General features: G+C 39.0%; 1 protein-coding gene across 3 annotated transcripts in view; it reads right to left on the bottom strand.

The window, feature by feature from the left end:
- Positions 1–8,266: 8,266 nt before the first annotated feature.
- The window catches only part of ENTHD1 (ENTH domain containing 1), a 193,937-nt gene continuing 178,860 nt past the window's right edge, over positions 8,267–23,343 (bottom strand). For all 3 annotated transcript variants that reach the window (XM_073000141.2, XM_073000143.2, XM_078376143.1), the window contains 3 exons: positions 20,464–20,590; positions 12,757–13,188; positions 8,267–9,080 (listed from right to left, as the gene is read on the bottom strand). In XM_073000141.2, coding sequence (XP_072856242.2) covers positions 8,470–9,080; positions 12,757–13,188; positions 20,464–20,590 — 1,170 coding nt within the window. In that variant the 3' untranslated portion in view covers positions 8,267–8,469. The remainder of the gene's footprint in view (positions 9,081–12,756; positions 13,189–20,463; positions 20,591–23,343) is intronic.

Below are 23,343 nucleotides of genomic sequence, written 5' to 3'. Positions count from 1 at the left end.
AGATACCTTGGCAATGTTACTTTTTGAACTACAATTCCTAGAACGCTTAGTCAGCCATGCTGGGTGGAGGTTCTGGGGAGTTGTGATTCAAATCGAACATTTCTGGAAGTCTGGTCTTTTGTATCTCCAGGTAATGGGAGGGATGGCAGATGGAAAGATGGAAGGAGTTATCCAGTGTTGGTTGGTGCTCATTGGGTGGGCAATGTCTGGTGAGAAGACACTGACATGTGGATACGGCCAACTGATACTTATTCCATCACCCTCTTTCCTTGTCTTGACACAACAGTATTAATCTGGAAGTTGAGTCATGGCAACTCGACTCCTTTCTTATTAGGTTGAAACATCCAAGTAGTTTCTTCAGTCAGTATTATGTCTCAATTTAACACAGGTGTGCAGAACCTTTGGCCCTTCACATTGGACTACACCTCCTGTAATCCTTTACCTTTGGCCATGCTGACTAGGGCTTCTGGGAGTTACTATTACAGACTGGCTTGAGGATAAGGTGCTGCTAGGGACAGAATATATAGCTGAATGTTCCACACACCACCCATGCATCTAGAGCAGGTCTGGGCAAAGTGTGGTCTTCTCAGTTGTTGGACTATAACTCCCACCAGCCCTGACCATGATAGTCAGTGGTGAAGGATGCTGGGAGCTGCAGTTCAGCAACCTCGAAAAGGCATGCAAACACTTGTTCTAGATTTTTCTTCTGCAGTTCTGTTTCTTAATGGCTTGACCTTCTTTCAGTCTTCTGCAGTGGAGTCTTCTCTTCTTCTGTGCTAGACTGTTATGTTGATCTTACTCTCCCCATTGATTGGGAAGGTGAAAAAAATCCAAAACAAGAACTGCCTGGAAGGGGATTCTGGGTAAAGGGGGCAACTGAGGGCAGGACCTACATGCCTGAGACTTCGCCTCATTTATAGCCCTACATGGTTTTAGGCTATAGCACCTGAATAGGGCTATTAACTAATGAGGAAGCTGACAGCCAACACCACCCTATATAGCCTCCTTATAAGTAAGGAGGTGGAAAGTAGTGGTCTGGTTGGACTAGCCTAAGGTGATATGTCCATATTCCTTTATGGAACAGCTTTGTTGGTATCAGCTACAAAACTCAGTGATTCTAGAGGGGATTTAGTGCACTAAACTGGGCATAAGGAAGGTGTTTCTCCTCTCTTACAGAACACGTTGGATGGTTAGCTATTTTCTGTATTCACAGAGTCCAGACTCACCAAGGTTTTGTTTATTTGTCCTATAGGGGGGAAAGAGGCCTTTGCCAAGCCACACCATATGGCTACTTTTTGAGTTGTCCAAAGAAGTATCATTTTCAAGCTCTGATGTGCAAATTGGTATCCAAGAAGCAACTCTAGAGTGAGTGGTGCAATATGGTATGAGCATGGGCAGCTATAGCCAACCTAGCATCTGGCAGAAGATATAGAACAATTAAGACTCAGACCACACGTTTTCTGAATAGTTTTTATCCCAGAGCTATAATTGCACTTAATAATGAGCTTTAAGACCACCAGTAGTGAATAGTTAGTTGGACTGTGTTACTTGGCCTGCGGTGTAGATGTCTGCATTTTTAGTGGGGACTTTTAGTGGATGGGGAGTGTTGGGGGATTTTTTAGTGGGTGGGGAGTGTTTGGGGAATTTTATGTGTGTGCATGTGTCTGGTCTCTGGGTGTCTGTGAATTTCATTGTATGGGTATACTGTGTATATACTTGCAATGACAATAAATAAATAAATAAATAAATAAATAAATAAATAAATAAATAAATAAATAAATAAATAAATAAATAAATAAATAAATAAATAGTGACTCCTGAGGCATGAGACTACCAATGCTGGCTGATTGCAATTGTAGTTCAACACAACCAGAGTGCAGCAGATTAGAGAATTTGAAGCTATTCTGTGTGTCTTGGGTGAACCAGAAATACACACTAGGTGAGGAATATGGAGATATACAACCTATAAGCATCTTCCCTTTTCAGAGGTTTTAGGGTCTTTTGAGCATCAGTGAAAAATGACAGGTTTTTTAATACTTAATTGCCAGCTTGAAAGATAAAGCATTTTTGTTTTTGTGCAATTCTACGCTGCACTTGAAAATATAAATCTAAGGGCTAAGAGCTGAACCCGGCATCCTGATGCTAATAGAAAGCAGAGCTGTTCTAATGTTATTAGTGCCATCAATATTATTAACAATGTTATTGCCATCGAAATCACTTTTAAAGAAATGGCTTAGAAATCTTGTACTCTTAACAAGCTTCTTATACAAGGAGAAATTGTTGTTCTATCCTACAATTCCAAGTATTGCATATTGTTTACATGTTTCTTAAGCCCACCCTTCTGTCCATTACAGGCAAGACACATAGACTCACAAGCAACAGAGAAAATGAGAATAAGGGTTTGCCATACTGCATAACCTCCTGCTAGTGCTATGGGCAAGGGGCAAAGGAATGAGGACGGCTCTGCATGGCTTGTTCCTCTGATTACCATAAAATGTGTAGTATAAATGTTGCTAGGCGATCCCTTGGTACAGTGGGGTCTTGACTTGAGAACTTAATCCGTATTGGAAGGCGGTTCTCAAGTCAAAAAGTCTGTAGGTCAAGTCTCCATTGACCTACAGTGCATTGAAAACCGATTAATCCCGTAACAGGCCGTTTTTGTTACATTTTGGTTTTTTTCTGGTCTGCAAGTCAAACCTAAATTTTGTGGCCAGAGAAGTCTGTAACTCAAAAAGTCTGTAAATCAAGCCGTCTGTAAGTCAAGGGTCCAATGTACTGGTTGGTTCACTAAGCTTTTGCCTTATTTTTTAAAGGCTAATGATTGCTTCTTTATCCTGAAAGTTGAAATACTCAAGATGCTAAATTGTAGCACTTCCCATTCTAGCACCTTGAGTACAAAATTACACACCTGTGCAACATGACTGAAGTTTCATTAAGCTGAAGATCAAATGGATTTGTATGGAAATATGATAAATAGATACTCAAATGCTGTAGAATAAAATATTATTCATTACAGACTGGTGAGTTTAAAATTTAAGAATGACATCTGAAATCTAGATGCACTTGTTGGTAATTCCTACATAAAGTTTTTTTTTTCAGTGGCATTTACTGGGAAAGTTGCTGGGAATCACCTGTTGAAAAGAAACAGTGGAATCTAACTAGAATATAGGTATATTATAATTATTTCAATTGAAATTTACAAGGGTACAGATACTTGTCATGGAATTTAAGCCCAAACCATTGGGTCCAAAGCATTGTTTAACACAAATGTGTTTCTTGAGGAGAAGGATCTAAATATTCACTGCAAGAATTTCTTCCATCGTAGAGTCATAATCTTGGTAGATAAGGGTAAAGTTGTGCATATATTGATATCAACAAGCTTTTTCATAAGGTTCTTCATGATATTCTTGTGGCCAAGCTGGTAACATGTGGGTTAAGAATGCAACTGTGGATTTGTAACTGGTTGAGCCCAAGAGTGCTCAACAACAGTTTTTCATCCTGGAGGAAAATCACAAATGGATTTGACTGAAGGTGAAGTCTAAAGTTTATTACTTGGGATCATCAATTTATTTAATTTATGTTAGATAGAATTGTTTATGTTTTGTTAGGTTTTACTGCATTTTATCATTGATATGAAGTAGTTTATCATTGTGTATATTATATGTATTGTTTTTGTGCTGTGTGCAGTTCTGCATCTCTGTGGAGAGAAGACAAGAATATAAATTAAAATAACACACACGCACGCACGCACGCACGCACGCACGCACGCACGCACGCACGCACGCACGCACGCACGCACACATACATACATACATACATACATACATACATACATACATACATACATACATACATACATACATGAAGAGTTTCACAGGCCATTTTGGAGCCCTCTGCTTTCCTATATGCCTCATTCAAGAGTCAGGTATAAATGGTAGATACTAGCCCCATCGTGTCAGCAGATGGGGAGATGCATTGTTCTTTCAAGGGAGTTGAACAGTGGGAAATTCCTCTTTTTGCACAATTGGGCCAGCAGATGTGATTATCTGATAAGTTTACTTCCTGGTCAGTCTCCTACCTTGTATCAGATCTTCATCTGGGCAAGGAAAATTAATATGGTTGAGAAAAGGGAGGAGAAGTAAAGGTGAAATGGGCAAAATTCATTGCCTAGTCACACTGAAATCACGCTGTGGAAGTTTCAGCTTGATTATTCATTGATCAAACAGATTTCCTGCCCTGTTTCCCTGAAAATAAGACCTAACCTGAAAATAAGTCCTAGTATGATTTTTCAGGATGCTCGTAATATAAGCCCTGCCCCAAAAAGGCTCCAGCTGTTGGAGGGGCCTCGGACCTCGAACAGCATAGCTGGCTTTTGCCAACCACCCAGGATATTGCGAGACGGAGTACTGCCTCGTGACTCACGAGTAGGAGGGGAAAGCCAGCTACTTAAGGAGCTTTCCCCTCTAGGACCGCCCTCTTCTTTTCGGTCAGGAAAAGTGCCTGAGTTGGGAAGATGCACTGGGCCACTTCAGGACCAACAGCCCTTGATTAAAGGGGGCTTGAGGTCTGGGGGTGTTGATTAGCAGCTGGCCGGGTTCCTGCTGTCCTTAAAATCACTGGAAACTGGAGCCGGGGATTCGCCCTTTCATTAATCCCATCATTTAACTGTTTCCGCACTACAGCAGGCCCCCTCCTTTTTGAAAAAAGAATGCTTGAATTTTGGATATGATTGTATATTAATAAAGTGTGGCCTATATTTAACCCATATTACTGCCTCACGTTTTATTCCAGGTTTGGGAGGGCAATAAGCCCTAGTTAAGTGAAACCCCACCCTCCACCATTGTGCAGCAACCAGAAGATGACATGACTGTATTTGAATAAATATAGACTGCTGTACATGAAAAAAAAATTCCCCTGAAAATAAGCCTTACTGCATTTTTTGAGCAAAAATTAATATAAGACTCTGTCTTATTTCCAGGGAAACATGGTATTTGTGGGAGAACATCCTATTTTGTTCAGATCTCTTGCTGCTGATTCAGTGAGCCAAGACATCATCCCTAATAAATGTAACAAGCTGTTTAATTTGGAATGCCTGGAAGAAAAATTTAAGACTTCTGACTCAGTGAGCTGGAGCAGTTCGATTCCTCACTGTGCCCTATAGGAGAACAGCAGGTTTGGGGCAATCTGCTCAGTCCTAGAGTACACACACACACCCCTGAAGAAGGGAATGGTAACCCACATCTTACTACAGTACTTTGTACCTAGTAAACATAGGAAGTGTTACCATAAACTCGGATTGATGGCACATTGTTGTTTTGTTTTTGTAGCTAAAACTGCAGGCTAGAGATGCCCAAATCTCCATTGGCAGTAATTCTACAATAAGTAGCGTTGTTCAGTTGTTGCTCTTTAGCCCCAGGATTGGATCTTTTTATTAGCATCTGCCTCCTAGAAAAAGTGTGGAGATGGATCCAAAGCAGAAAAGCAATTTGGGAACCCAAACCAATTTGATTAGGGCTATTTTCCCCAACATTGATCGTTTAATTGACTTCCACTCCACTAACTTCCTTTCAAAATAACTCTTTGGCAATAAAAGCTGTTTGACAATGGAATGAACTACCTTCTGAGGATGGTCGACTCTGCTCCATTAGAAGTTTTTAAACAGAGGTGAGAGAGCCACTAGCGTTGGATGCTTTAGCTCTGGGTTTCCTGCTTTGGCACAAGGTTGAAGAACACTTGGATTCTCTTTCAACTCTGTAGCTCTAAGATTCTGTGAATCTTTGCTTGAGACATCAAGGAAAGAAAAGAAATGTCTTTATTTTCTAACAGTCCCAGAAAAATGCTGATGCTGATGGGGGAGCAGTGGGGAGGTTGCGCCCTGCCAATCAGTGGGGAGAGCTGAGTGTGTGTGTTACTACTTGAGATCTCTTTATAGGAACTAATCATTGGAAGATGATTTTTTTTATCTTTCCTGAGGGTGCAAGCAGGGAAAATGCAGTTTGATCTATTGTGTTTTGGCAGTTTATCAAATTTGGTTTCCTCAGGTGAATTGCTGTAGCTGTCCAGATGATAATTATTGGAAGTCAGCAGGGCAGAAGGAGAGAGCTCAGTTTGAATGGAGATCCAACAGCAGAAGCTGCTCAACCGAGGGGAACTGACACCCACAGAAAGCAAACAAAACTGGAGTCAATCCAGTTGGAATAAATTTAAATTACCGCTACCATCTGAAGAAAAACAGATGTTTCCCCACTTAGACAATAAGTTTACACAATGGACTTTCACACATAGAACTTTATGTCATGTAGTCACTGGGTTTTTCCATTCAAATTATTCAGTGCCCAATCCAACATAAATTACACAGTAAAGGGCCAATGTAGTTGTTCCTGAACGAAGGAGCCATTGAAGTTTAGAAGTGACAAAATGCAATTCAGTGAGAAGTGAGAAGGATTATCATATCATCAAGCTGATGGGGTTTCATCTGGATTTTAAGCATGGCATCTGATGCTGTTTAGACCATTGGCTGACTTGAATTTCAAAATTTCACAACAGGAAGTCTCTAGCTGTAGGGAACCAGAGGAAGAAGGCACAACAGTGATTGGTAAAGTTACTTTTTTGGACTACAGTCCCAGGGTTCCACAGCCAATGTGACTGATGATTATTCTGGTTTAATGATTCCGCATGGTGTAGATCAAAAAATAAAAATTTTCAAGCCCTGCTATGACTCCCATTCCTTATTGAAATATAAATAGACAACAGCAACACTAATCGAGAACTATTTGCAGGGTGAGGAGTTAGGAAGAATTTACAGTGAAGAGAAGTGAAAGCAAAATATGAGAGGTGCCACACTAAACTGTCATTTGCTTTGAGAAAGGTGTAAAAAGCAAAAAATAAAATAAAAGGTAACATTTTCCAGTTATATTATTGAATGTTTTCAAAAATATTATGTGTCTGAAGGAAATCACACCTTGTTTTCCTTCCCAATCTTTGCAGTGCAGTTTGTGTTCATTTTTTCCATTTTATTTTTTGTGCAAATCAGGATGTAATGTGTGGCACTCCTGGGCATTCTCGTGGATATCACTGGGGTTATGACAGGAAACTGATCACACACACACACAAAAAACAGCCATCTTGAGAGAACATTACCATAGGACTTTCTGTGTGGCAAAATAGCATTATTATTTTTTATTTATATAGGCCAGCAATGAACACATGTGCTTTGCATGGCTCCTCCTCTCCATTTTATCCCCCAAATAATATGGTAAGATGGGTTTGGGCGAGAGATAGTGATTAGTCCAAGGATGTCCAGTAGGCTTGCAGATTAGTATGGATTTGAACATGAATCTCCCTTTCAAATCCAAATTATAATCAATACATCATAGTAGCACCCTCAGATCAGTAAAACATATGGGTAGACAAATGTTGCAACAAATAATGTGTTTAATTTGTATAATGGGAAAATTACGTAATATGCAAATTAAGCTCTGTGGATTTGAAGAAGCAGAATATGACATCCTTAATGGTGAAGGAAAAGCATATGTTTCTGTGGGGATTTTTCCCAAAATGCTCCCTTGCCTTTTTAGCCCCATACTGCAAAGGCAAGGGAGGCATATAGCATTCAGGGAGGTGGGGATGGGGGGTAGAAAATGAAAACACTGTCTGAGCAATGCTAGAAGAAAGAACTATACAGCTGGGGCTTCCCTGCCCCCCACCGCCTCATTTTCCTTTTCTCTTTTGTCACTGTGACAATGTTCTCAGTTTTTGACATCACACAGCAAACCTCACTAGTCTCTTATTGTCTCGTAAGTTCTGTATCTGATAGCATTTAAGTTGTCACCTGAAATCACAGAGTCTGGTTCCCCTACTCTGCTTCCCATGAAGAGACTCTAAAATCAATGTGCCTAAGGTGATCTTTTTATGTAATGAACCTCTGTGACTTCAGAGTTGCTGGGCAGATTTCCTATGGAATCGCGTACATCAAATGGTCCTGTGCACAGCATTATTTCAGGCCCTCTAGTACTCATCGTAAGTAACAGCAGTAGTGAATTTTACCCCTCATAGTGTGATGGATAGTGTAGCACTCTAGGTATATAGAGGAATAGAAGGAAAAAAGTAAATGTGGGTTATGTTTTCTGACAGCTATTTAATTTTTCTTTGATATTTCTGGAACAAATGCTTTGCTTTCTGAGTTTAGCTCAAAGGGTTTAGCTTCAAACATTCAGCAAATGAAGCAGACACTTTTAAAACAGGACAAATTAACCACATAAAAAGATAAGTTATAAACTACCATTTATTTTCAACAAGACTATAACATGTATGCATATATAAATCTAAAACAACAGGAATTTAACATGTATATATACAAACTTCAATATTTACTCAATCCAACTATAAACCATGAGTTCTGATGAGTAATTTGTAGGGCACAACACATAAGTCATTTCAGGGGTTTTAATTAAGAAGGCATTGTGACAATTACAGATGATCAGAGTCACCTTTACCACTTTGGAGAGCGGCAAAAAATTTGTCTATATTTTGGATGGAAGCCACCATATTTGTTAATTCAGTTCTGATAATATGCAGCTCCCGTGCCACACTACAGAAGTCTCCCCTCAGTCCACATACTGTATTTTTAATCTCTTCCAACATAGCCATGCCTTTTTGTTCAGCACTCATGTAAACAAGTTCTTCCCCTAAAGGTTTTGTTATAGAAGGTGTAACAGGATTAGGCACTGAAGATGCATTGTGTACTATATTGTTTTCCCAGCTCTCCCCCAAAGCACGGCATGTTCTGCTCCCCAAGCCATCAATGTTTTTGACAGAACATTTTGAATTATCAGGGAGGAGACTTAAAATGCTAGCACAAGCATCTACCTCATATGCTGAGGCAGGAGAAAAGGAATGCATAATCCTTTCCTTGAGTTCTTTAAAGAAAGGAGAGGATGGTTCTTGTCCTGGTGACAAATAAGCAAACCACTTGGGGTGAACATGATGAGGCTGTGATGTGTTGTTTGGAACAGCTGACTCAGGAGATGATGTGGAGAAAGTAGAAAGGCTCGATGTTGTTCCAACTGAGCTGGTGGAGTCTGAAATGTATATAAAAGAAAAACGCATAATGTTATATAGTATTTGCCAAAAGAAGAATATCCTGTTCAATACTCCCAAAAGCCTGAATGAAAATAAAGTACCTTTGTGTAAAGAGAATGTGTTCAACTAGATGAGAATAAAGCATGGCCTTTGATACACAGAGAAATCTGAAGTTTCAGAAAGTTTTTTTAAACCTACATATACCAGATGATGGTCCTTCCAGATGGAGCTTGCCAATTTACATTATGAGATATACAAGCTGAAGAAACAGATTTGGGAATTTCCCTGAAATAGTAAGAGGATGCTGGCAATAGATATGACTAGAACTGATCAGGCCTTGCATCCCTACTTTTTTCCTAGCTTAATTCCCCATAGCAGGCTAGGCCCTGGCCTGATTCTGCTGGCGTTGAAGCAAGAAACTGACAGTAGAATTATCAGTAAATAGAAGAGGAAATTCTTCACTAATGTGAGTATCTGAGTATCACAGCAAGAGTTTTGCTCTTCTCTGGGATTATGCAAATTAGCTGGCTTTGTTTGGTGAACAGTCTTTAGAACTTAAAGCACAAGTTTTCTTTGAAGTCTGATTTCACAAACAGAGAAAGAGAGTTTCTATCACCTCTCAGCAACATTAATGTGCAGTTTTCAAGACCAATTAATGCCTACCTCTGGCCTGAGGAGAGAATCATGCTAACAACTGAGGCAAGTGCTTAGAAAGCTGCAAGGAACTAACTGACTAGCCTGAACCACTTTGTAAAATTCAGCCTCCCACCCATTCACTCCCACTATGCCACTAGCAAGGAAACTTAAGATCTAAACCTGTGGGTTCTTATTCTTTGTGTATAAGAACTCAGCTTCCTTCAGGAAGCCCGTTACTGCTTGACACGTGAACCTTCAGAATATTTTTCACTGTGTAAAATAAAAATAAAAATGGAAGAATATTTCAACTCCTTTAATTCCAAGTCTTCACTTTATGGGATCTAGTAACTATAAAAAAAAACTGGCATTTTCTGTTTACAGAATTTTGTTTGTATCAGAAGAAAACAAATAGAGGGAACCTGTTAGTATGCTGCACTTTATAAAAGTGCATGTTAAAAAATTCAAAATGTTATGCAATTGGTAAAATGAATATGGACATTTCAATCTAAAGCCACCAGTTTCATATAAATAATTGCTTAGATGGAGGTGACTGTAAAATACTAGTGTGGCAGGGTACAAGGTTTGAACTAGGACCAGAGATACCAACGTTTCAGTTCATCTTCAGCCATGTAGCTCAAATAAATTAATTGCTATCTGTCTGTGTACCCCTGATAGGCTTGCTTGTTAGGGCAGCAACAAGCAAACTGTGTGGGTAGATGGCATGAAGTTAAGGACAAGGATGACTATAATGACAGTGACAATGATACTGATAAACTTTTGTTTATTAAACTAAAGCAAAAATTTATCTGCAGTCTTTTCCCAATTTCTTGTAAAAACATTTTCTCCTTTTGGTGTTATTAATCACAGAATCAAGAGTTATAGTCTGAAAACTTTACTCTTCTAGTTTGTTAGTAGACGTAATCTATATAACCATCAGTATATAGGATTTACAGATCCAAGGCGGCAATGATGGGAGAAACTACATGTGATGGATTTTTACTTTCTAAGGGTGATTCAGGATGTGATCAGATGGGTTGAGATCAGTTAGTTCACTGCTTTTTCAGGTACTGCATGACATACAAGCAGTTACAAATCAACACATCCTTTATCCATGCCTACTGTACCTTTTTGGGTCCTCATTGGGGCTACAGGTTTTTTTGGGGCTTTGGGGGGGGGCTTTGGGTTGTGGGCGAGATCCCTCCATTTTGATTCAGTTCCACCATGTGTGATTGCCAGAACTGAACTAAAGTGACCAACTTAAGCTGTCACTTTTTGCTCGAGTTATTTCAGGATCTAATCAGTTACTAGGAAATTGAAAGTTTTTACTCTCTCACAAGGGAGAAACAGAAAAGGATGCAAAGAACTGTTGTCTTTTTAAGGCCTTTGAATCCAGCACAGAATTGGTTGCTCAGCAAGCCAATTTGGTGTTATGCTCGTTTGAAGTACTTTTGAAAAAGGCAAATTAAGGTTACCATGATTGGAAATAGGGAGGAGAGGAAATTGAGAGAGACAAAGAACCAACTCTCCCGTTGGTGCAGGCAGGCAGCAGTGATTACCTTGGTCCTTGGTCCAGTGGAACATGAAGGCAGCTCCAAGTTGTGGCTGAAGCATGTGCATTTCCCCTCCCCTCCACTGGGTCTTGAACCTACCTGGTGGCAGACTGGAGATGGGTAAAGTAGCTCTCGGTTGCCCTACACTCATATATGCACTGTGGGGCTAGCAAGAGACTAGTTTAGTGCTCCTGGGAAGAAGGTGAAGAGGAGGAGGGGGAGCAGCAGCGGGGCAGTGGCTGGAAGATGCATGTGGCAGCCAGTGCTACAGGGAACCATCTGGCCAGCATCCCATCCCTCCACCTGGAGACTCCACAGAAGCCCTCTCTTCCTTCTTCTCTTCCTCCACTACCAGGTTAGCAGAAGGTGTTGTGGTGAACAGACTCTGCAGAGACCTCGAAGGGGGGGTGAACATAGCTGTACTAGCCCCATGGGCCATTTCTTGCCCCCTTTCTTTCATTTTTGTATGGCTAAGAGGAACTACAAACATAACCACTACCCAGTCTATTTCCCATCCCACCTTAGGGAATTGGACTTGTGAAAAAGTTTTTTTGTTGTTGTTGTTTCTTTTCTCTTCCCCACTTTCTTTTTTCTTTCCATTTAAAGGGAGGAATGGGCTAAATAGCATTGCTTGAGTTCTGTTGGGGTTTCCTGCCTCCAAATTACCCAATCCTTGTATGTGGATGCAAGGATAATCCCAAACGGCATACCTCACCTCTATGTGACCTTAAGTAACCCTATTCAATCCAGTCCAGCCTGATCCAATTTGTGCTGCACAAGAGGGTAGCTTGTGATGGAAATGCAGAGAATACTAACTTTCAGAGTGGTCGTGAATGGGTCTTAGCAGAAAGCAAGATAAGAAAAAAGTAGTCGACATTCCCACCACAGCACACCACATTTCTGGTCTGGATCTCTGCACACATACACACACTTAACACATCACCACATTTGCTTCAAAAGTTTGGAAAGACTGATGCAGACTAGGTTGTGTTTGCCTTGACTTTACTTATAAATCCTGTGTGTGAGGACTCCAGCTTTTCCCACCAGCACTAAACTCACTTAAAATGTACAAACTGTATTTTCAAACATGTAACTGTATTTTCAAATACTTTTTCCTAAAACAAAGAGGTCTTCTACAATCTCCATGCCACTCCATTAAGGTTCACCTTGTACCGAGGTTCACCTTCTATGTATTGAAGCTTCCACAAAGTGCCGTTTAATCTCTCCATAATAATGTTCATCGGGGCTCCATTTAAGCAGCATAAGTGTTTTATCAGCTATACAAACAGACTGCCATGAAAGTAATTACTAGAAGCTGAAGACAGGCATAGCCACAATATCTTAATAGCTAGACAGAACGAAAGCCAGCTTCCTGAACAGTGTCAGAAAAGCATTATATGTCTTGCATTAATTACAAAAACAAGAACATAAGTGGAAAAGGTAGAGAGTAGTCATGTTTTTATAAGAGATACGGAAGTCACAAGCTCACCTGGCCTCGGGGCAGGATGACCGCTCAAGTCAGCTGGTATTAAGTAGTGGAGGTTTTGCAGGCTAGCTTTTGTAGGCTCACAAAACTGTTCAGAAGTTGATGCTGATTTTGTGGGGTTTGTTACATTGTCTCCCAAAGGATCAAAAGCTTGAAATGTTGGAGACTTGTAGATTGTCTCAACAGAGGCTGCAGCGTGACCACAAACCAAATCTAGTTTAGGAGTAAGCTGTTTGCTGGTAGTGACAGATTCCTCTGGGTTTGATGACCAAACACCGTACAAAGTTGCTGCAACTGTGTGGGTATGTACACTTGACCGCCTCCTAGGAGGTGATTTCAGCATATCGATGGAAAGGACAGAACTCTTTGATTTCCTTCCTGAATCCCACTTTTGTTGAGGTAAAGAATTTCTTTCAGAAGGAGTCAAAGCACAACCTGCAACACAACAAAATGTATGTCATGGAAAGTACCTATTCTTCATTTGGCAGTTTCATAGCTATATTCCACTTTATCACCCAATGCCCTCAGAATGACTTACAGTCAAGAAAACCATTCCCTTAAACATGTGTGTGTTCTGTGCCATCAAGTTGAAACTGATTTACAGTGAGTCTAATAGGGCTTTCAAGGTAAGTGAGATATTTAAGGAATTGTTTTACCACACTCCCTCAGTGATTCTCCATGGCTGAGTGGGGATTTGAACCTTGTTCTTCAGAATCCTAATCCATCACTGTATCGACTACATCACACTGGGAATCAGTATCCCCTTAAATACAAGAATAGAAAGAAAGAAAGAAAAAACCCTTTATAATAGCTCATGTAAGCAGTAAACAAGAGGAACAAGGCCAGCAGAGAAAAGTCCAGACAATATCAACAAAACTTTAGAAAAGTAGTTAGAAGGGATTTAGTGCTACAAAAATCAATTAAAGTGTGAAACATATTAAGTAAAAACAAAATGAGAAAATAAGGTATAATGTTCAGATTTCAGACACACTGTTTGAGAGGCATACTGAGGTAGTATAGTGGACTGTGTGTTATGTTAGGACCTAAGTCAATTGGGTTCAATTTCTTATTAAGTGATAATACACCAGTTACTTTTTCCCACCTCAGAGAGCTTTTTCCCTGTGAGATTAAACTAGGAAAAACCTCTGAAAGCAGCCCTGCATTTCAAGGAATAAAGATGTGACATAAAATGTTTAAAAATCCAGAATATAATAAATAACTTGAAATGAATGGGACATCTGCATAACAATTAAACGGTCACACTAAACATGGTGATTTTGATAGCTTTTAAAGAATAATATTAAATGTTAGCAAGATCAGATATATTTGCTCCTCTAATAGAGACGCATATGTTAGTGTAAAGAGGGACACACCCTGTAAAATACTGGGGAAAGTTGAAAGTGTTGGTGCAGACATTCTTGTCTTTCATCCAATCACAAAAAAACTTTCTTAGATTTTACAATGAAAGGAAACATTTGAAGGGAATCTATCTTATTGCCGTGTGGGAAAGAAAACACAGGCCCGTTGATTTCATTCTAAATCCTACTGTTTCAAGCTAAATCCTACTGTTAGTCCCAACTACAGTGGACCTCTTGAATGAATAAGACTAATTAAGCCTACACTTATGTAAGAATTTATAAACAGAGGTATGCTGTTTATAAAATTTGTAGAAGCATAGAGATAAAAATATCAAAACATCAACAGAATAATCTCTTTATTATTAAAGATGCCATATAATTTTCTAAGACTCTTTTTCCAGATTGCTCCTATGTTAAACCAGTGTTTCCCAACATATTTTGAGACACAACCCTCTTTTATAATTGGCAAGTAATGTGCAACCCTCTGCCACATTTGTATAAAAAGGCATTTTAATGGGGTAAAGGAAACACATTAAAAATAGATTTTTCAGAAGATAATTCTAACCTAATATTTAATGTTATGGCTGCACTTTCATCTGGACAACCAGATGACCTTTGGGTAGAGTGGGCGGCATATAAATTAAATAAATAAATAAATAAATAAATAAACCAACTTTAAAATTCACAGCTGAATGTTTGTTAAAGCCACATTCCCTCCAACAGTCCCTTAACATGGTGGTCCCCAACCTTGGGCCTCCAGATGTTCTTGGACTGCAACTCCCAGAAGCCTTCACCACCACCTCTGCTGGTCAGGATTTCTGGGAACTGAAGTCCAAGAACATCTGGAGGCCCAAGGCTGGGGACCACTGCCTTAACAGGCTCCGGGAGGTGGGGGTAACAAGAGTGGGTTAAAATTCTTGGATCCTGAGAAAGTACGTTGCCAGCAGTCTCAAATTCTCTTTATGAAATGTGACAATAAAATATGTATGGTTATAGATACTACTTGAATGTTTGTTTGTTTGTTTAACTTATATGCCGCCCGCTCTACCCAAAGGTCTCTAGGCAGCTTACAACAATTAAAATACAATGAAAATACAATAAAAAGATAAAACAATTAAAATAGATACTCTAAAAATTACCATCAGGACCCACAGTTGATATTTCAATTAAAAGCCTTCTGGAACAGGAGGAACCTAATGGCAACAGTTAAGCAAACAATCCAACTATGATAATAAAAACTGCTCTGCTGCTATTTGGAATATCATTGGGTGTGCAGCTTTCCCAGCAGAACTTGAATTTGACTTTAAAAACTTTATTACTTCAAGTTTGGCTTCATGAGACTAGTCATAATCAATCTGTGTAACTGCACTTAAATATCTGTAATTATGAGCTATAACAATATTGTATTCAAATTTGTCTTGCTGAAGCTGAACACTGATTTAGTGAATGTAATACTGTACAGCCTTTAATGGCTATCTGTCCCATTTAAATGCTAATCAACTGGAAGGGTTTTCTTCTCAGAAATCATCATATGAATTTTATTCAGCAGCTTATTATACAGTACAAATTTCTGACAGGGAAAGAATTCTCAGAAATGATCAGGAATTAGGCTATGTGCAAGCACAGCAGGGAGGAGGGAGGAATGACAGCTGGATGTGTCTGACATTAAAGATTTGTAGCCTTGATTTCCCGCCTGACCTAAGCATCGGGTTCAAGGAGCTGCATGAAACCAATTGTTTGCTTGGGAGACACAGAAGGCTGCCCCTAATGGGTTTGGTTTATTATTTCCCATCAGTTTCCAGACTCTGGGATCAGGAGGGAGCAAAACCCAGATACATAACTATCCTATTCACTGAAAACCTCTCCTCCAATCTTTTCTGAAGGCTTTTGCTTTGACAAAGGGGCATTTCCAAAGGAACGCAAAGCATAGCATCCCTCTCAGCTTCTCCCTTTTTCAGTCTCAGGGGAGGGAAGTATAGAAATCAACAGAGACAGTAGAAAGTAGCCTGGAAACACACTCACACCTTCATCTGTCCCCTTTATTCCATGAAGAGACTCAGATTTAAGTTAATACACCACGAAGATGTTGAGTCACGCAAAATGAAAACCTAATTTTCTGAATATTGGGAAGGGAAGAGGGATATTGGTGACTACATATTTCCCTTGATGCATCTTTCTGGGTAGCTTCATACACTGAATAGGTATTTCATTAAGCCACCTGAAATTTCTTTCTCAGCTAATCAATGATACCTATACAAATGAAACTTTAATTGTGGGCTAAATCTATCTAAATCTGTTTGAAAAAGTAGCTTTTGAAGTCTCTCCCTAGTGCTCGGTGGCTATAGATCTCATAGTCAAGCACATCAAAATATTTGTGTACATTATTTGTAAAGAGGCCAGATTCTTCTTCAGAAAGAAGTAAGGAAGTGGCATATGTTGTGCCAATGCCATGGTATATAGAGAAGACAGTATGGAAATCTTCCAGTTGTTCTCCAGCAGTGTAGGACCTCAACTGCTATCCCACATTGGATGCCAACACTTGTCCCAAATGGATTCAAGACAGCTCCAACAGCCAAGTTGCAACTATCCAGGAAAATCTGTTGGGTTGGGCTGCACAGAGGATATGATTAATATACACAATCATGAAAAGCTGATAATGCTGAGCTGTGATTGCTGCTACATGCCATGACTCAGCCTGGCCTACACACCTCACTCATTTTACTACATGCTTGCCTCTGTGAACACAGAGAATGGAATGGAAGGAAAGGGCAATTGTTAATTCATATCTGCAATATGGCAAACTTATTATCTACTTCTGCATCCGATATGTTAAAATGCTATTTGAGTATGGTCCTTCCCTGCGTGGATACAGTGCCTACACATGGAAGAATTCTACAAGACATTGGAATGTAATGGAAGTATAACTCCCATGTATCATCAAATCCAATTATGTTCAGTCAAAGATCTTAATCCAGTTGTTAGTCCCAAACAGAGTAGAACCACTGAACAAATGGATTTAGACCGAGTATTTCTGTTGTTCACATGAACAGGAAGAGATTGTTTGCTTGGACTTTGCTTTATTTGCTTGGACTTTGCTTTGCCGACCCTTTTCCAAATGCTGTTCCCACAAGGAATAGGACTGCATTCTCTATATTTGTGACCTCTCTTCCCCTTAAATAGTATAACTTTACCTTTAAGTGCAGTTACACAATCTTTTTTTTTTTTTAATAATAATCATTATGGATGCAGCCACTTAATTACCCCTTCTCTGAACAGAGCTGGCATTATGTGTCCTACCTGAAACATATAGAGGAGGAAATGACAGCAGAACAATCCAAATGTGTTCTAGATTTGTTGTTGTCATTTTTAATGAGATGGTGCCTTTTGGAGCTCTACAATACTTTGGAAGAGAGTTTTTTTCTGCAATTCTTTCCACACAGAATAGGTCCTAAAAGAGCTGTGAAGCTCAAAATGTACTGGGCCACTTTTTGGAAATGAATATTATCAATTATTCTTTTATTGCAGTGGAATTGTGCAGTGTTTTTGTTGGGCTTATATGAAGATATAAGAGAGAATTGCAAATTTAATTCCATTCTTATAAGAATGGAAGATGGAAGTTATATGCTATAATGTCTCAAAGGTGGCATGAAAACAGAACCTATTCTTTTAAATTTCTAAAAATCAGCAGACTGATTTGTGGTTTGTGTCTGCTGCGGTCTGCTCTTAACTATACTCTGAATTCCTCTGATCTGTCATCTTTGTCAGTCTTCTTAACCTTTTAAAAATATTGTTGCTGACAAAATAACGGATGTTTTTACAATCTGACACATAATCTGAAAATTCTCTAGAGAGTAGGCTGGTGACCCTCTTTGGTTGTAACAGTCTATGGATAATGATTGACTTATAGTATAGCTACTTGTCTTTTTGAAAGAAGCTACATAAGAATAAAATGCCAACAAAATACTTGAAATTATATATTTGAAGCTTAAAGAAAATCAAAGGTGCCCTACAAATATCAACAGGAGATAAGAGTAAGTGTACCGCATAAGAAATGCATTTAAATTGGTGGGTTCCAATGCAACCCAAGTTTAATTTGTGATAATTAGGAGCTATGCTTGAATATTTGCTGAGACTATTTCCTTGGAGAGAACAGCAACCCAGAAACCAGAATTTGAGGTGGGCCACATTTTATTCCCAGAACCTCTCAGAGACGTGATACTGGACTGGGTAAACCACAGGACACAGCTTACAACACATGCACCCCAGTAGCTCAGTACGAGAAAGAAGAAGCCATGCGTCTAAGAAGGAGAGGTCATGTGGTGAATACCGTTTCCCCAAAAATAAGCCCTAACCTGAAAATAAGCCCTAGTATGATTTTTCAGGATGTTCGTAATATAAGCCTTAGTTAAGTGAAACTCCACCCTCCACCATTGTGCAGCAACCAGAAGATGATATGACTGTACAGTATTTGAATAAATGTAGATTGTTGTACATGTCTTGCAAAATGCGTTTTCCCACAGGAATGCATTAAAATCTAATTAATGCATTCCTGTGGGCAAAAAAATTGTGCAGCAACCAGAAGATGTCATGACTGTAAAATAAAACATCCCCTGAAAATGCATTTTGGAGCAAAAATTAATATAAGACCCTGTCTTATTTTCCGGGAAACACAGTAAATATAACAAGAAAAAACAAAATTTAACTCTTAAAGAGTTTGGTAAATGATGCCCCATTGATTTCAAATGCATCCTTGAAGTAAAAAAGAAGGAAATGCTTTCATGCATCTTTCACAGGATTGATCTCTCTTCAGCTGAACAAGCAATTACTCCTAAAGGAACAACAATGGAAATTAACTATGGCCAGGAATCCTGCAAACTAACAACATATTGACTACTGTTTAGTTCAGTATCTATTTCCATTCAATCCTCTACAGTGTTTTTTTTCTGAGAATAATATGTTTCTGAGATCATCAGACACAAGACTAAGTGCCTCAAATTAATAAACTGACATTTCTGCTAGCAAACCGTCTCTACAAAGGCAGTATTGCTATTGAATTCCAATGAAACTCACCAGTCTGCCCCTCTTGGCTCATTTGGAGACTGGCAAAATCTTCTTATTTAAAAAGCCTCTCAGATGCCTGGCTAAAGATCAGGGCAAGGTTAATAATCTTGTTAAAGTTTACTGCTGAATTTGGCTATGTTTTTGTTGTTTTATGATGTAATGCTGTTTGAAACAATGTTATTGTTTTATGTGAAGTGACTTGAGAGATGGAAGTGTGTCATCAATTTTAATAAGCAAACTGGTAGTACTGCAAGATACTAGACCATCCAAATGTAGCCTTTTATGTGTGGAGACTAATCTGGTGTTTTTCTCTTGCACTGAAGGGGGTTCAGTCCCAGTGACCCAGCAGTTTGACGATGGAGGGTCCCTGATCACAATGGAGAGTTCTCATGTCCACTGTAAGTAGAAATTTTCAAATTTTGTAGCTTTAGATGTCAAGAAATTAACAGGCTTGGATACTTTGCATGTACCTACCCTGAACAAGGTTGCACTTACTAAAGTGTTTTCTACCTTTATGAAATAAATATGCTAACTTCATGGTTTCACATTTTTATTTTTCTGATTTCATTTGTACATATTCCCTACACTTCTGTAGTCCTACATATCTCCATCCAGGAAAAGAGAACTTTATGGTTTTACAGTTTCTCTCTAAGACTTGAACAGAAACATTGCATACTAAGAAGAAAAACAGTAGAAACACTGGCATAATATTTCAGAAGAACTCACTGCAAAGACAGTTCTTAGGATTCAAATATTCAGTCTTGAATCTCCAAATGTTCCAAATGTATTGGGTACTAGTTGGCAAGATAATATAATATTCTGGCAAGGCAGAATGCTATTAGCTGTCTAGATAACTCAGTGAGATAGAGCGTCTGGGCAGAATTTGATCTCCCACTGTGCCTTGTAAGAGAAGAGCTGCCTTCTGTGGTCTGGGGTAAGTAGCATAGTGTCAGAGCGCCCCAAAGAAGAGGATAGTAGACCACTTCTGAGTACATTGTACCTAGAAAACCCTTGAAAGAGTCACTGTAAGTTGGAATGAACTTGACAGCATATAATTATTTTTATTACAATGGTTTTAAGTCCCTTTATTAGTTTGATGATTCAATTACATGTGTGTGTCATGATTTTAAAGATAAAAACAGGATGGTTATGAAAGATGATAGCTGCAGTTGGGGTGAAGAGCTAATACATTTCAATCACATGGCATGTTAGCACTGAAAATCAGCCCCTTCTCAATTGCTGTTTAACCCTGCAGTTGCAACTTGCTACAAAATATCCTATTTTTACATACGTGCATTCAAGATGTTACAGACTGGTGCCTTTGTACTTGTTTCTGATTCCTCCTTAGAGCCTTTACTAGAAAATGTTGATTGTGCAGCAGTTGGAGAAGATTCATCCTCACTGAAGACTATCAGGTCCTGATGTAAAAGAAAAATAGAAAGCACCTAGTAGTAACAAGTCTAGATCCAAATGAACTCTCAAAGTATGAACATTGAGAAGAGTCAAAATACTGTAGGCTGATATTTTGCTGTGGGACAAGAGTCTTCCTAACCAATAGCATCTCTAGCCGTATTGAGAAATTATTAAAGCATGTGGAGACCACGTGTCATGAAAGAAAGTGTGCTAAGCACACCTCCTCCCATGTCACTTTCATCACAGCAAGTGGCTATCTCAAAAGGGAAAGTGCTCTGTCCATGTAGGCCCTCCATACTCCAGTTCCCAGAATGCTCCAATAATTCCCCAGGCAGAATTCTGGGAGTTCTGGCCCACAGATCTACATACCGTATATAGACACATACATTTCACTCACCTGGACCAGAGTCTACCTCCAAGAATACTTAGCTGTCTGAGGCCTGTGTTTCCTGTTGTTAATGTACAAAAAAGGAAGTTATTATGGGGTTTTCTGAGTGTCATAGGTCTTTAGGAAGCACCATTTATAGAATTTAAAGGGCAGGTAGACAATAACTCACAGGAAGCACTTCCTTTTGTAAAAACGTGGTCTCTGCTTGTTTCACTCAAACAAAGGGCTCATGCTACATTCTCTCGTTTCTGCTACCACCAGTTGACCTCTGTTGACACCCTTTAATTAGAAAGATTGAGGTCCAAGCTGAGTATAAAGTTGGACAACACAGGTTTATTGATTACAGTTCGCTTAAACAGGTTCTTCACAGACTTTAATGTATTCATTAGATTAGAAATAACTTGTTTCACACTTAACTCTCTTAGCCCTTTATAAGTTCCACACTTCTAACTCTGCCACACTCTCTAACTAATACAGACTAACTTCTACTTCAGACTCTCATCTCTGATTCTCACTGACTGAACTACAGTAACTAAACTCAAACTCACCCCTCCCTTTTGGTTTCTCTGGCTCTGCCTCCCAACAGCTCCCATTGGTGTATGCAAAAAACCTCCTACATGAGCCAAAGCAGGGTGATCCGCCACCGGAACAAAGGCCTGAGACAGTCAAGCAGTCTTGGAGATAGGCTCTGGTTCACATGAGTAAAATGTAGGTGTCTGTAGGTATAGGTTTGTGGCTGGAATTTCCAGAATTCTACCTGGGGAATTCTTGAAGAATTCTGGGAGTTGAAGTCTGGAAAAAAAAATGGCATATTTCTAGCCAGAGCTCCTCCCCTGGTTTTTTCATTCTAATAATGGGAGCCTGCATGAATCATGCTCATTTCAGAGAACTAGCTTCTGGGAAGCAAGAAAAAGGCGGGGAGTGCTATCGCATACCTCTTCATTCTATGTGCTCTCTATACACTTTAGTAACAACTGAATAGGATTTCGGGTTTTGTCCTGATAATTTCATTTTGTTCACTTTCTTTCAGTACATCACTGATTCCAAACAATTTCAAGCCCTCTCCAGCATATAATATAAAGCAGGTATAAAACTGGGTTTCATCAGCAATGCATACAAAGAAAAAAGCCCACTCATCATCATCAGTTTTACAGTTGCATAAAACAAAGCAACATCTGGAATAGCTAAATCATTTTTTTCCCTTTTACATTTAGATGTCTACTCTAAATCTGTTCCCCTTCCAAATAACACAAGCCAAACTGTAGTAAGACAGCTATTCCAAACCAGTTCTTTTCCAGACAGCCACATAATTTCCCAGGGTCAAGTAACTTTTTACACTGAAAGACTACTTCAAAAATACAAAAGGCCCACATTGCCTATTTCTCTAGACTGTTTTGAAGAAAATGATGAGCAAATAGGGGCTTTTGCTGTTAACCGACTTATATAGTACAGTACTAACAGTTTGAAACTGCAATGCACTTCTTGACTCATAACAATTGAAAAACTATAAAGATTTTAAGCTCCCAGAAGGACAATATTCTTGTGTTCTCAGCTGGGGAGAAAGAGAGAGAAATAAAACATACCAAAATATTTCACAGGAATTGACAGCAAATAGGTACAAGAAATAAGGTCTAAATATGTCTGATTTAAAAACATCATTTCTATGTATTCTTGGCTTGCCAAAGTAAAAAAGGTTATGCTGATTTCTCTCCGAAGGATGAACCATTGTTTCTCATTTTTTTAGTTCTTCAAAGAGCATAAGAGGTTTCGTACTATGTTTAGTCTATGTCCCAGCAACCCAAAACATGTGTTTATTTAATGAATACATTTGCAAAATCCCTTCTTGCCAGGTGCATATGTTACACACACACACACACACACACATATATATATACATACATATATACATATATATACATATACATATACATATATATATATATACATATACACACACACACACACACACACATGTGAAAAGTCATCTGTGAAACTGTTCTTGGTCTGCTCCTAACATATACTTTATATTGTGGCCAGACATCATGTTGATTGGCTGTTTTAAAATATAACAATTACAAGGTTTTCTGTCTTCCATGACGTCTCACATGCTCAAGTACTACAATTCAGGAGTAAAATTATTTCATTTGAAGCAGATGATATTTTGTTGTTTTTCCACTTTTTTAGTAAGTGTTTAAAATGGTGGGGAATGTATAGTATTCTTATATTTAGAGATTAATGAATGTACAGTTACACTTGAAGCAAGCTAATGAACTAAGACCTGTTCTACAAAAGACAAACATTCTAGACAAACAACAGGTGTCAGGAAAAGTGCTTGAACTTGTACAAAAAAAGAGTTTAACCACAGGTACA

Source organism: Pogona vitticeps, chromosome 5, assembly GCF_051106095.1.
Source record: "Pogona vitticeps strain Pit_001003342236 chromosome 5, PviZW2.1, whole genome shotgun sequence".
NCBI classification, from domain to species: Eukaryota; Metazoa; Chordata; class Lepidosauria; order Squamata; family Agamidae; genus Pogona; species Pogona vitticeps.
The sequence above is the reverse complement of the archived record's forward strand: the minus strand, read 5'-3'. Positions and strand labels throughout refer to the sequence as shown.